At 42.8% G+C, this 11,954-nt stretch overlaps 1 protein-coding gene across 4 annotated transcripts in view; it reads left to right on the top strand.

Moving 5' to 3' along the window:
* The window catches only part of Osbpl9 (oxysterol binding protein like 9), a 143,283-nt gene that overhangs the window by 24,587 nt on the left and 106,742 nt on the right, over window positions 1–11,954 (top strand). For all 4 annotated transcript variants that reach the window (XM_021159245.1, XM_021159244.1, XM_029476197.1 and 1 more), the window contains exon 2: window positions 5,032–5,082. In XM_021159245.1, the coding sequence (XP_021014904.1) occupies window positions 5,032–5,082 (51 nt within the window). The remainder of the gene's footprint in view (window positions 1–5,031; window positions 5,083–11,954) is intronic.

The raw sequence follows: 11,954 nt of genomic DNA, 5'->3' as shown, positions 1-11,954 counted from the left end.
CCAGGCTGGCCTCGAACTCAGAAATCCACCTGCTTCTGCCTCCCAAATGCTGGGAGTAAAGGAGCACTGGGATTAAAGGCATGTGCCACCACCGCCCCGCTGATGACATAATTTTAATCCCTGGCAACCATATGGTAGAAGGAGAAAACTGACTCCTGAAAGTTGTTCTCTGACCTCCACTTGCATGCCATAGTGCACTGTAAATGTAATAAAAAGGAAAGACCACCTGAAATGCATGCTTGCAATCCCTGTTCCTGGGAGGTGAAGGCAGAAGGAAGAAGAATTCAAGGCTATGCTCAGCTAAGTAGATAGTTTGAGACCAGCCTGGGCTACTCTGTCTTAACAAAACAACTCTGAAAGTTACCAGAAAAAGAAAAGAAAAAGTTTCATATGTTTTTCTTGGAAATATTGAATTGCCTGAATTGGAAATGAATAAGTGTATTTCATGTAAATTATGTTTGTTGAATGGGTAGGATGCTGAAGAGGAGAGGCTGGGACAATACACATCATGTAGTAATTCTAATTTTTCCTCTGACCGGGATCCTAAAGAGGCTCTGGAAGACATAGTGCATAATAGTAGTTAACTTGTAATGAGGCTTCCTATGGGACAAGGAAAAATGGCACACAAACATGTAACACAGGATAATGACAGTGTTGGTCGAAACATCTGCCAGCTGAGGAGGGAAGAGGTGGGAAGGATCCACAGAGGAAGTATATGAGCAGGAAGGGGGAAATGACAAACTTTTGGTGTTTTATTTTTCCTGGAGCAGTCTGTGTGTTATTTCAGGCAGGTGTGTGTGTGTGTGCATGGTTAGTGTAGATTGGGCAAAGTTAACAAGGCAAGCTTGAAAGGAAGCATATAGAAGTACAGGAAAGTTTCCCTTCCTGCCATCTCTAAGTTGGTTAAGTTCAATGAACCAACTCAACCTCACAATAAGAAGTGAGAGTGGGTGCAAGTTTATGAGGCTACCAGGGACCCACTCATGGAAGGAGACTCCAAGACGAATCAGCTGCTGGGCTTAGTGTCTTCACTGGGAGAGTAAAGTGGGGAGCTAGTAACACTTTTAAGGTGACTTTGGGGGTGGGGAGCTTGAAGAGTAGAGTGGCCTGAGACCAGGTTCCATGGGCTCTAGGTGGTTTGATTTTTCAGCTTCTTCCTGAGTGATACACCTGATTTCTTATCACCCGCAGTTCAGTGGATCCGGTCCTTAGGAAGGCAGGAAGACTTGAGAGAGACCTTTGAACTGCTCTTAGGTTTTAAGTGTCAAGGTGTCATATTCATAGTGTTTGTTCTTGTTTCCAGAGTTATCAGGGTCAAAGTCTGTGTCCTGGAGCTGACAAGGTGGAGACTCAGTCCACCTGCCCTCAGTGGGTCAAGTAAAGTAACAAATAACAGTGAGAAGCAGAAAGGGTGTTTGCTCAGTGTGGCGTTCCTGGACAAGGGACAAATGGAAAGGTTCAGTGACTCACTGGTTCCAACCAAGTCCATCTTCAGGGCCCAGACTCCAGACTTAGGTTTCAACAGAGGCAAGAGGCATGTGTAACTAAGCAGCTGAGTCATGGTGAGGTCCTGGCCATCACCGACCTTTCTGGCTTTTGGTTCCAGCTCTGTCTTGCAAGAAGTTAGCATTGTGTGAAATCTCTCTGATAACTACATCTCTCTGCTGGCACCAGGGTTCCTGAGAAATTCCAATTCCTTGGAGTCTGATAGCAGGGAAGAGGCACGCGTGCCTTTCTGTAGAGTAGTGTTGCTCCTGTCTGGATGATTACACTTTGACCTCTGATAAAATTTGTTGCTCATGAGAATTGTACCTGTTTAGTTTTAAAGAGCATCACTACAGTCTGTGTTTGTTTATTTAAGGTAGGAGCAAAAAGGGGGGCATAAACAGGGGTACTGCATGATTTCTGTAGTAAGTACTTGGGACCACCTCTTGAGAGTGAGTCATGTCTCCATTTTACCAACAGGGAAACTAAAGTCTGAGAACAGAAGGGATCTGGCAAAGCTGAATTTCAGCATTTTCCCACAGCCACCTCATTTTATTAAACTGTGCGGTCTATAGTACCTTCTTTATCTGTGGATGTGTGTGTGTGTGTATTATATATATTCTTATAACTAACTCTAGAAATTATAGGGAATTGAAATGATTTTGTACATTTAAAGAATAACTTTCATATAAATGGTATCTGCAGCTTTGGAGCCTAAATGGAGAATATTTTAAATGTTTCTTGATTAAAAAAATTTTATTTACTATAAATGGGGTGTGTGTGTGTGTGTGTGTGTTGTATAGCAGATGTGTCCAAGGCATAGGCTTGAAGACTACTTTTGGGAATCCGTTCTCTTCTCCCACCAAGGGATCTAGATCAAGTTGTAGGGCTTTTGTAGCAAGCAGTTTTACCCACTGAATCATCTTGCTGGCTCTTGAAGATTAAAAAAAAACTTAAAAAATTTTATTTTATGTATATGCACTGAAGTACCTGATACGTGTACAGTGCCCATAGAGGCCAGAAGAGGGTGTTCGGTCCCTGGAAGTGGAGTTACAGTGATTGTGAGATACCATGTGGTGCTGGGGACTGAACCCAGGCTCTCTGCAAGAGCCACCTGTGTGCTTAGGCTCCAAATCATCTCTCTAGCCCCTATGGATGGCTTCTTAAGTGGAATACTGAAGTTCATCTATAAGAAAACATAACTTGAGAGTAAAGCAATTCAGAACCCCTGTTGAGCAACAGATTTAATACATTGAGCTGAGTGGTTCTTAGCATGCTCTTAAAATGACTTTCCTATTCCAGGATATAATTTTTCACACTCCACTGGGAAAGAAAATATTTGCTATTCTTTGAGATTAGAGAAAAATGAAAAAATTAATTATTATGACATGCTCTACAGCTTTTGATTAGAACGCAGAGAAATCCAGGGAAGTTTTATTTCCCCACAATATTATGAAGGGAAAGATTGTCTTTTAAAAATGGCTTTTTGGCAGGAATGGTTATAATGTAGTCCAGGGCCTCAGCTAGAGTTTCCTGAGGGTAAGCAGGATTAGCTTGTTAAGGAACCTGGAACTTGGGCAAGCACTGCAGGCAAGAGAACAGTCTGTCAAAGCCCTTAGGCATGAAGGACTGGCTGGTTCAGGGAGCTGGAAAGTCATGCTGGGCCACAGGAATGGTGGGAGCTTTTGGACTGCAAGATTATTCTGTTCCTGTTTGCTTGACATATTTATCTTTATTTTGAAACAGTCTCCATATGTGGTCCAAGCTGGCCTGGAGCTCGTGAGGATCATCCAGGCCTAGACTTGAGAGCAGTTGGGCTGGTCTCGATAACAGAGTTCAGGGGGCACCACCTGGAGTGTCCCAGATTATTGTGTTCCTGAAGAAAGAATCCAACAGGCTCGGGGAGATAGTAACAGGCCAAGGAGACAGCTTACTGAAGAAGGAGCCGCAGAGGGGTGGTGCTGGACGGAGCTCAGGTCACGAGTGTGCTGCCAGTGCCTTCCCCAGGAACCAGCAAGCTTCACTGCTGCAGCCCAGGCCCCCACACTGCATCTCTGAATTCAGAGTTGCTCTGTCCTCGCTCCTTTGTGCTTTCTGTGCTCTTGTGTCTGGATTGTTTGTGTTAGACTATTTTTTATCGTCGGTTATTTTGTAGAATGCTCCATATTCTGATTTGCCTGAGCAGTTCCTCAGCTATTTGTGTAATTGCTTCCAGTTGTTTCTTCTAGTGTTTTGTAATTCATAATCCAAATGGAAGCAACATCATTGGCCTGTCTGGCCTTGTGTCTTGTGATTTTAAAAACTGCTTTACAATGCAGACGGCTCAAGGATGAAGGAGAGGGGGGAGGAGGGGAAGGGAGGGCAGGGAAGGGAAGAGGAGAGGAGAGGAGAGGAGAGGAGAGTGTGTATGTGTATTAGCTTTGCATCCTAATCTCATTGGTTGTATTCTAACCTAATGAATGTTTTTGTATCATGTCTTTATTGCTTTGGAGAGAAGATAAATATAGTTCCATAAAAGGGTTATTAAGTGCTTAAGAATGCCTCTCTTAGCAATGCTTTTATTAGTTGCCCTATTAGTAAGGAACTCTTTGATCATGCCCGGTATTTTCCCCCTAAATTATCTGTCTCTGTTTGCAAAAATAAAAGCAGACTGTCTTCAGTATATCAGCAATTACTTCTGAACTTGAATTCCCATCGCTTAGAAATTTGGAGGTTATAGGGTGTCTGGGGCTTCAAGCAGGACAATTGTACAGTCATGTGGAGTCTGCTTGTTTTGATTGTTTTTTTCTCATACAGGTGGGAAATGGAAAATATCTATTATTCTACAAGTATTACATATGTATTACAATCACTCTCCTAGATTTTACTTAGAGTGGCCAATTAACTTCCAGGAGCATTTATTTCCTGGATGTCAGCTCTATGCTTCCTGTAACAGCCTGAGTTCCACCCAGGCTAGTGAGGGGACAGAAGGGACAACGTTGTCTCACCAGGAAATGCTTTTTGAGCACCTAATGTATACCAGACACTGCACTAGAGCATAAAATAAGCCAAGATAGACTTCTCACCCTCCTAGGAATGTCCCAAAGGCTGTACATGCCCCAATCAAGGAACACACAGGAGGCTGGGCATGCAGGGGTGAGAATCCAGACCAGATGGCTAAGGCACTTTGATGAGTGGCTGCAAAACAGAAAAGGAGAATTGACATCTGGGGATTGCACGGAAAGTGTGGTCCCTGCCTCTTGTCCGCATCATGGGGAGAGATTCTTACACCCAATGCTGGTCTGTAGTGAAGGGACATGGAGAGGGATAGACATTGCAGTGGCTTTGTGCACTGAGGATGTGTGTAAAGTTCTGTGTTCAGGTTGGTTTGAATAGATGGCAAACTACTTTCATTTAAAAGCTGCAAGAAGTGATTTCTTCTGTGGCAGATGATGGGCAGAAAGAATGGTCAGTTCTATAAATGTTACTCAATTTTTAGTACCCAGATGACTCTAAAAACATTTGTCTTAACCTTTTATTTATTGAGCGTTTTGTTTTTTCTTTTAGTCCAAGGACAAAATGATGAGAGGCTCTCGAAGAGGATGCGTTAGACTCAGAGTGAGTATTTTTTCATTTTATGAAAACCAATTTCAACAGAAAAGAAATATTTTGATGGAGCCACAGAGTCTATATTTTTAACTTAATTTCCTTACTTAGTTATTGGGCCAGATAACCAAGTCTCAGGGAGGGGACTTGGGTTTCTCCAAGGAACTTCTCAGAAGCATCAGGACCAGGACTAGAACTCAGTTATTTTGGTCTATGGTTTAATCCATGACTTAAAGCATCTCCTGGCTTTCCTTTAAAACTTCAGTTTACAAACAAGGGACAAGGCTAGAATGAAGTGAGCTGTTCTGTTGGTGTCACAGCAGTAATACAAAGGACTCAGAAAAGCACACCAGCTGCTCTGTCTTCTCAGCACTGTTTAATTATTTATAGTAGTATGGAGCAGGAGAAAGTCTGAACCATACACATAACTTAAAAATTGATGGTAGCCCACATTTAAAAAGTAAAAATAAACAGATGAAATGAATGAGCTAATATATCTAAAATATTTTAACATGTAGTCAATGTTAACTTATTAATAAGATATTTTATATAGCACTTGGGTGTAGCAGAGAATAGTTATGCCACTTTGAGCTCCCCCCCACCCCCCAGCGGGTGTTCAAGCCCCTAGATGTTTCGAATGAAAGACAGACAGATACACACACACACACACACACACACACCAGCTAATTTCGATGTGCCTTCATTAGCTCAACGGCTGGACACTTCTAAACCTCCCCGTAACTAGCACACACTCCCCTTCAGTATTCCTGAGTCAACATCTTTTAAAATCTATATTTTATCTCTGCTACCCCAGATCCAACGGTAAGTGGCCCCTAGGATCACTTTCCTGGATTCTTTCTTACATGTTGGCAGGCCTTTAAGTTTCATCCTTCTGCTTCCCTGTCATGACAATTCTCCCCCCCCCCTTTTTAAGATTTATTTATTATTATACATAAGTACATTGTAGCTGACTTCAAGACGCACCATAAGCGGGCGTCAGATCTCATTAGGGGTGGTTGTGAGCCACCATGTAGTTGCTGAAATTTGAACTCAGGACCTTTGGAAAAGCAGTCAGTATTCTTAACCGCTGAGCCATCTCTCCAGCCCTTCCTCTCTCTCTGTCCCTTGCCTGCACAATCCAAAAGTCCAGCCTCTGTCTCCCATTGGGTGTATGGCAATTCTTTAAAGCCAGCTGGGGCAGGGATCCTAATATGGTTAAAGCATTAAAACTATCTCCCAGCACTTGGGAGGCTGAGTCAGGTGGATCTCTCTTAGTTTGAGGCCAGCCTGGTCTCCACTGTGAGCTTCAGGCTAGCCAAGATTCTATAGTGAGGCCCTGGAGAGAGGGGGGCGGTGTGTTTGGAGGTGTTGATTTGCATGGCATTTTTCATTCTGAGTCTTTGAAGTCCAGGCCGGCCTTTGCACTGATTGCACATCTCAAGGGGGTGTGTGCTCAGTATCTTTGTGGCTGGTGGCTGCACTGGTGGACAGTGCAGTCCTGGGCTCTCATGTGCTGCTTAGATGTATGTTCAGTTTCTGCCACTGTTCATTGGGGAAAGCTAAGGAGGAGTGCATGGCTTGGGCACAGCTCCCAGACTCACTTCACTGTATTAATTCCTTTCTCGTCTGGCACCTTTCTCCTTTCCACACTCCATTTGTTTGCTCGCTGCACTCAATACATCATTTTTTTGTTGTGGTGCTTTAAACTGAGGGTAGGGCACACCCTTACTTTTTGAAGATAGGAATATACTTGGTAAACAATGTTACTTTTCTCATTAGTTCTAACAAGAATTGGAAAACAATTCTAAGCTTAGGCAGGCATAATGGGAAGTCTTGCATTGAGGTGGGTATAAGGATGGCTGTTTTGCAGAATGAAAACAAGGCTAACTTGTATCTATGACAGCATAAAGACTTTAAAAAAGCAACTTAGGGGCCAGGCAGTGGTGCTGCACACCTTTAATCCCAGTACCTGGGAAGCAGGGGCATGTGAATCACTGAGTTCCAGGCCAGCCTGGTCTACAGAGTGAGTTCCAGGACAGCCAGGGTCACACAGAAAATAAACAAAATGCAACTTAGGCTGTTTTTTATTTTTTATTTGGTTTTCTTTCTTGTTTTGAGACAGATCTCGCTATTGCAGACTGGTCTTGAATTTGTGGTAATCCTCTGCCTCCGCTTCCAGTGCTTGAGTTATAGCATGAGCAATCAATCACACGTGCCTTCTGCATGTGTATTTTAACGTTGTCCTGTGATTCCTTTTGTCTTGGTTATGTTGCTTTTCTGAGTGCTTGTTATTGATTTCAGTTCCCACTCAGTCTGGTTTTAACTGCTCTTTTGGTTTAAGATAGGCCCAGGGTGAGGCTTTGGCAGGGCGGTGTTGAGACAGCAGGTTAGAGGATTGTATTTGGAGTTAGGCCACTATCTTGTCATTACAGTCAATGGCTTAGTTCTTGGTTTTGGTTTTTAAATATAGTTGAATTGTGAACCCTGTGCATAGCTCTCAAGCTAAGAGATAGACCACTTTGAAACTTTGGTGTGTGCCCCAGTCACATGCCTTCTGTCTTGTGAGTAATCACCCTTTGCATTTCTTTATAATTTTATAGTGTGACGTCCTTAAATTCTATAGTTTTTAAATTGAGAATTTTTTTAGATGCTTTGCTTTATTTCTCAGACTGGTCTCCAATTCTTGAACTTAAATGATCCTTCAGTCTGCCTCTAACGTGCTGGGATTACAATATGCCTACATAGTAATTTTATAGTCTTGTTGTGCTTATTTTAAAGCTCGCTGCCTTTTGTTCACAGTTTGCTCCTTGAAGCATTCTACCCTAAGACCTATGGAATTTGCAGAGGGTGCATTTTACTGGTAGCATTCTGGTCCAGTTTGGCACCTTCCTCTCTCTGTTTCTGCTCTGATTGGTAGAATCAGACTCACATTTGATCCTGTTGACAAGACTGTAGGTGTTGTGTTCTTGGAGCAGGACACACATGTCTAGCTCCTGTTCCTTATTGATAGTAGTGGATGCTAATGCTTAGTGAGTACTCACTGGTTTGGCAAAATGGAGCTAACTAGTCTATAGTTATGTTAATTTTATGATGTTTAATTTTATGAGAGTTTTCTTTCCCTCTATTATCTGTTACCTAACAGTATAGTTCGAGTAGGCAGGATAACTGCTTCATCATTTCCTTTCACTGCCCAATTTTTAAGATAATGGCTTCAGTTCACAATCATTTATATATCCAAAAAAATTGTGCACCATATTAGTAACAGTAGCCAAAGCTAAACAATTCAAGTGTCTATACATAGAAAACTGAAATTGTGTGTGTGTATGTGTGTGTGTGTGTGTGTGCGTGCGTGCGTGCGAGAGCACACACACAAACTCAATAGAATACTGTGATGGGTTACTTTAGTCATCACTTGATGTGTTCTAGAACCACCAGGAAGAAGGGTATCTGGGCATGCCTCTTGGGGATTATTCTGATCAGGTTAATTGAGATAGGAAGACCTACCCACTGTGGGTGGCACCGTTCTCTAAACTGGGATCCTGAACTGTAAATATAAATTAAGAAAGGGAGCTGAAATCCCCTACGGTGCTTTTGTTCCAGGGTGTTTTATTAAAGCAACTGGAAAAGAAACTAAGACAAATACTATTGAGCCTTAAGAAAAGAAAGGAAAATTTCACATATGCTAACATGTATGGATTTTGAGGGTCTTATACTGAGTAAAATAAGCTAGTCACCAAACACAAATATCATTGCAAACTGGAAGTAAAATGGTTTCCAGACTGAGCATGGGGAAATAACAAATTGTTATTTGGTGGGTATGGAATTGTTTGAGTTTAGAAAGGAGATTTCTGGAGATGGATGGTGGTCCTCAATGCTGAACCCTAAAAATGACTAAAATAGTAAATATCAGGTTGATATGTATTTAAAAAAGACTTATTTTATTTATTTTATGTATATGAGTACACTGTAGCTGTACAGATGGTTGTGAGCCTTCATGTGGTTGCTGGGAATTGAATTTTTAGGACTTCTGCTCGCTCTGGTCAACCCCGCTTGCTCAGTCCCTGCTTGCTCCAGCCCAAAGATTTATTTATTATTATATATAAGTACACTGTAGCTGACTTTCGACGTACCAGAAGAGGGTGCTCGGATCTCATTACAGATGGTTGTGAGCCACCATGTGGTTTCTGGGATTTGAATTCATGACCTTCAGAAGAGCAGTCAGTGCTCTTATCCACTGAGCCATCTCACCAGCCCGATATGTTTTGTCATATCTAAAAACACACATTGAATTTTCCACAATTCTACAGGTAGACATCTTAGTTGGATTTTCTGCAAGAGCTACAAGGGTGAAGTCAAGACTGGGGTGGGTTTTATCTGGAAGCTCTAAGAAAGAATCCTTTTCAGGCTGTTAATCATATTTAGTTGCTTGTAGTTAAAACATCTGAAGTCTCTTTGTTACTGCCACTTGTCACCCTTATTCTGCTTTTGGGGCTGTGCCTAACTGCCAGGTCTCCTACTTCTAGGAGCCAACAAAATACACATTGTTCTGTACTGTTGTGAATCCCTGATTCCCATTCTGCTCACAGCTGCAAAAAATACAGTTTGATAAAGGCTCATGCAGAGCAACAATATGAACTAACCAGAGCTCGTGGCTCCAGCTGCATATATAGCAGAGGATGGCCTAGTCAGTCATCAATGGGAGCAGAGGCCCTTGGTCTTGCAAAGATTCTATTTCCCAATACAGGGGAATGCCAGAGCCAGAAAGCGGGAATGTGTGGGTTGGGGAGGGGGGGTATAGGGGATTTTTGGAGAGGAAATTAGGAAAGGGGATAGCATTTGAAATGTAAATGAAGAAAACATCTAATTAAAAAGAAAGAAAGAAAAAGGCTCATGCAGTTAGGTTAGGTTAGGTTAGGTAATCTTTCTGCTTTTATTAACCAAGGCACTGACATGCTCTCATCACATCCCGTTTGCATCGATAGTCCCAGGAGAAGAGATTGTCCAAGAACAAGTGTCATTCTAAGAATCCTGCCTGCTGCCTAACGGGTCAGAGAAGGACCTACAGAAACCTGCATTTAAGTCTCATTTTACCCTCTGAGTGAGTGACTGAGGGAATCTGTACGCTTGGGGTTGAGTTTTCTTGAAGTCGGGATCCTAATGCCTTTCTAGCAGAATTCTGTGAGCATTGGACACTTGGTGCATCATGAAGGGTAATGCAAAGTGTATTTATGATAAGGCTGGGATGCAGTTCACTTGGTAGTGCACATGCTTCCTAGCATGCACAAGGGTTGGATCCTCAGAGCTGTGTAAAACCAGATGTGGCTGGTGAATTCCTCTAATGCCAGCACTAAGGAGACAGAGGCAGGTTGAACACAAGTTCAAGGTCATCTCCTGTGACTTGAAGTTTAGGGTTTGTATTGCTTTGATGAAATACCATGATCAAAAAGCAAGTTGGGGAGGAAAGGGTTTATTTGGCTTATACTTCCACATTGCTGTTCATCATTGAAGGAAGTCAGGGCAGGAACCTGGAGGCAGGAGCTGATGCACAAGAGAATGGAAGGGTGCTGCTTACTGGCTTGCTACCCATGGCTTGCTCAGCCTGCTTTCTTAAAGAACCCAGGAGCACCAGCTAGGGGTGGTGGCACCACCCACAATGGGCAGGACTCTCTCCCATCAATCACTAGTTAAGAATATGCCCTACAGCCAGATCTTGTGAAGGCATTTTCTCCAAGGTTTCCTCTTCTCAGATAACTATTGTGTATGTCAAGTTGACATATAGATCTAGCCTGCACAAGATCCTGCCACAGAAAAGAAGAGTGGGGAGGGGGAAGAGAAAGATTGTCCTTTGGGCTTCCTGTGTGAGAAACATCTGGGCAGTTGTCGATTGCCAGGAGCCCCCTTCTACACAACCTTATTTTAGAGAAAGATCCTAGGATCTTTAGTTTTGAACAGACCCTCTGGTTGATTATGTTATGCAGACAAGTTGGGATCACTGTAGACGGATTTCAGGAGCCCACATGTTACTGCCTGAGACGCTTCGCAGATCTAGTTTCTTGACCTTTTAAGGTGTCAGGATTATCATTTTTTTTTTTTTTCTGGAGTTAGGGATGAGTTCCGTGCTTGGTAATGCTCAGAAAGCACCACTTCCAAGCCCCATCTCCAGGCACTGAATTGACTTAGTAATGTATCAAGGTCACACATTCATGGTGAATCTGTCACCAAATTATGTGCCACTAGATGGCGCACTTGCCCTGAAGAAGTAGTGATGGTTGCTGCTTGGATCTGATCTTCCATTTCATCCCCATGGTTTTATTTTTAGGTTTTGGCCTTTGGAGATAGGGTTTCTCTGTGTAACCCTGGCTTTCCCGAAACTCTCTTTCCCTGTGAACCAGGATGGCCTTGAACTCACAGAGATCTGCCTGCCTATTCCTCCTAAGTGCTGGGATTAAAGGTGTGTGCCACCACTGCCCAGCCCCATGTTTCATCTGAAAGCACAATATTAACATTTTTAGGAAATATCTGCAAAATGGATAAGTAAAAGCATTAGAGAGAGTGAGAGGTAGTGATCACAACATGGTGTCTGTGGAATGAAGGTTAAGAATGAATTCTGCCTTTCACTAGCCCTATGAAATGAGCCAACACTTTCCATTCATTCCTGAGCTCTTAAAAAGAAGAAGAAGAAAAGCTAGACCAGATGGGGTATCATACTGTTCACTCACAGAATTGTCAGCATCAAATTTGTTAATGTATTTGAAAAGTGGTAGAGATTGAACCTACTGCTTTAGAGATCCCAAACCAGCAATTCACCACTGAGGGGCGTTCCCACACCACTGAGGGGCGTTCCCACACCACTGAGGGGCGTTCCCACACCACTGAGGGGCGTT

Source organism: Mus caroli, chromosome 4 (assembly GCF_900094665.2).
Source record: "Mus caroli chromosome 4, CAROLI_EIJ_v1.1, whole genome shotgun sequence".
Classification (NCBI taxonomy): Eukaryota; Metazoa; Chordata; class Mammalia; order Rodentia; family Muridae; genus Mus; species Mus caroli.
This window is presented reverse-complemented; position numbering and strand designations above follow the sequence as displayed.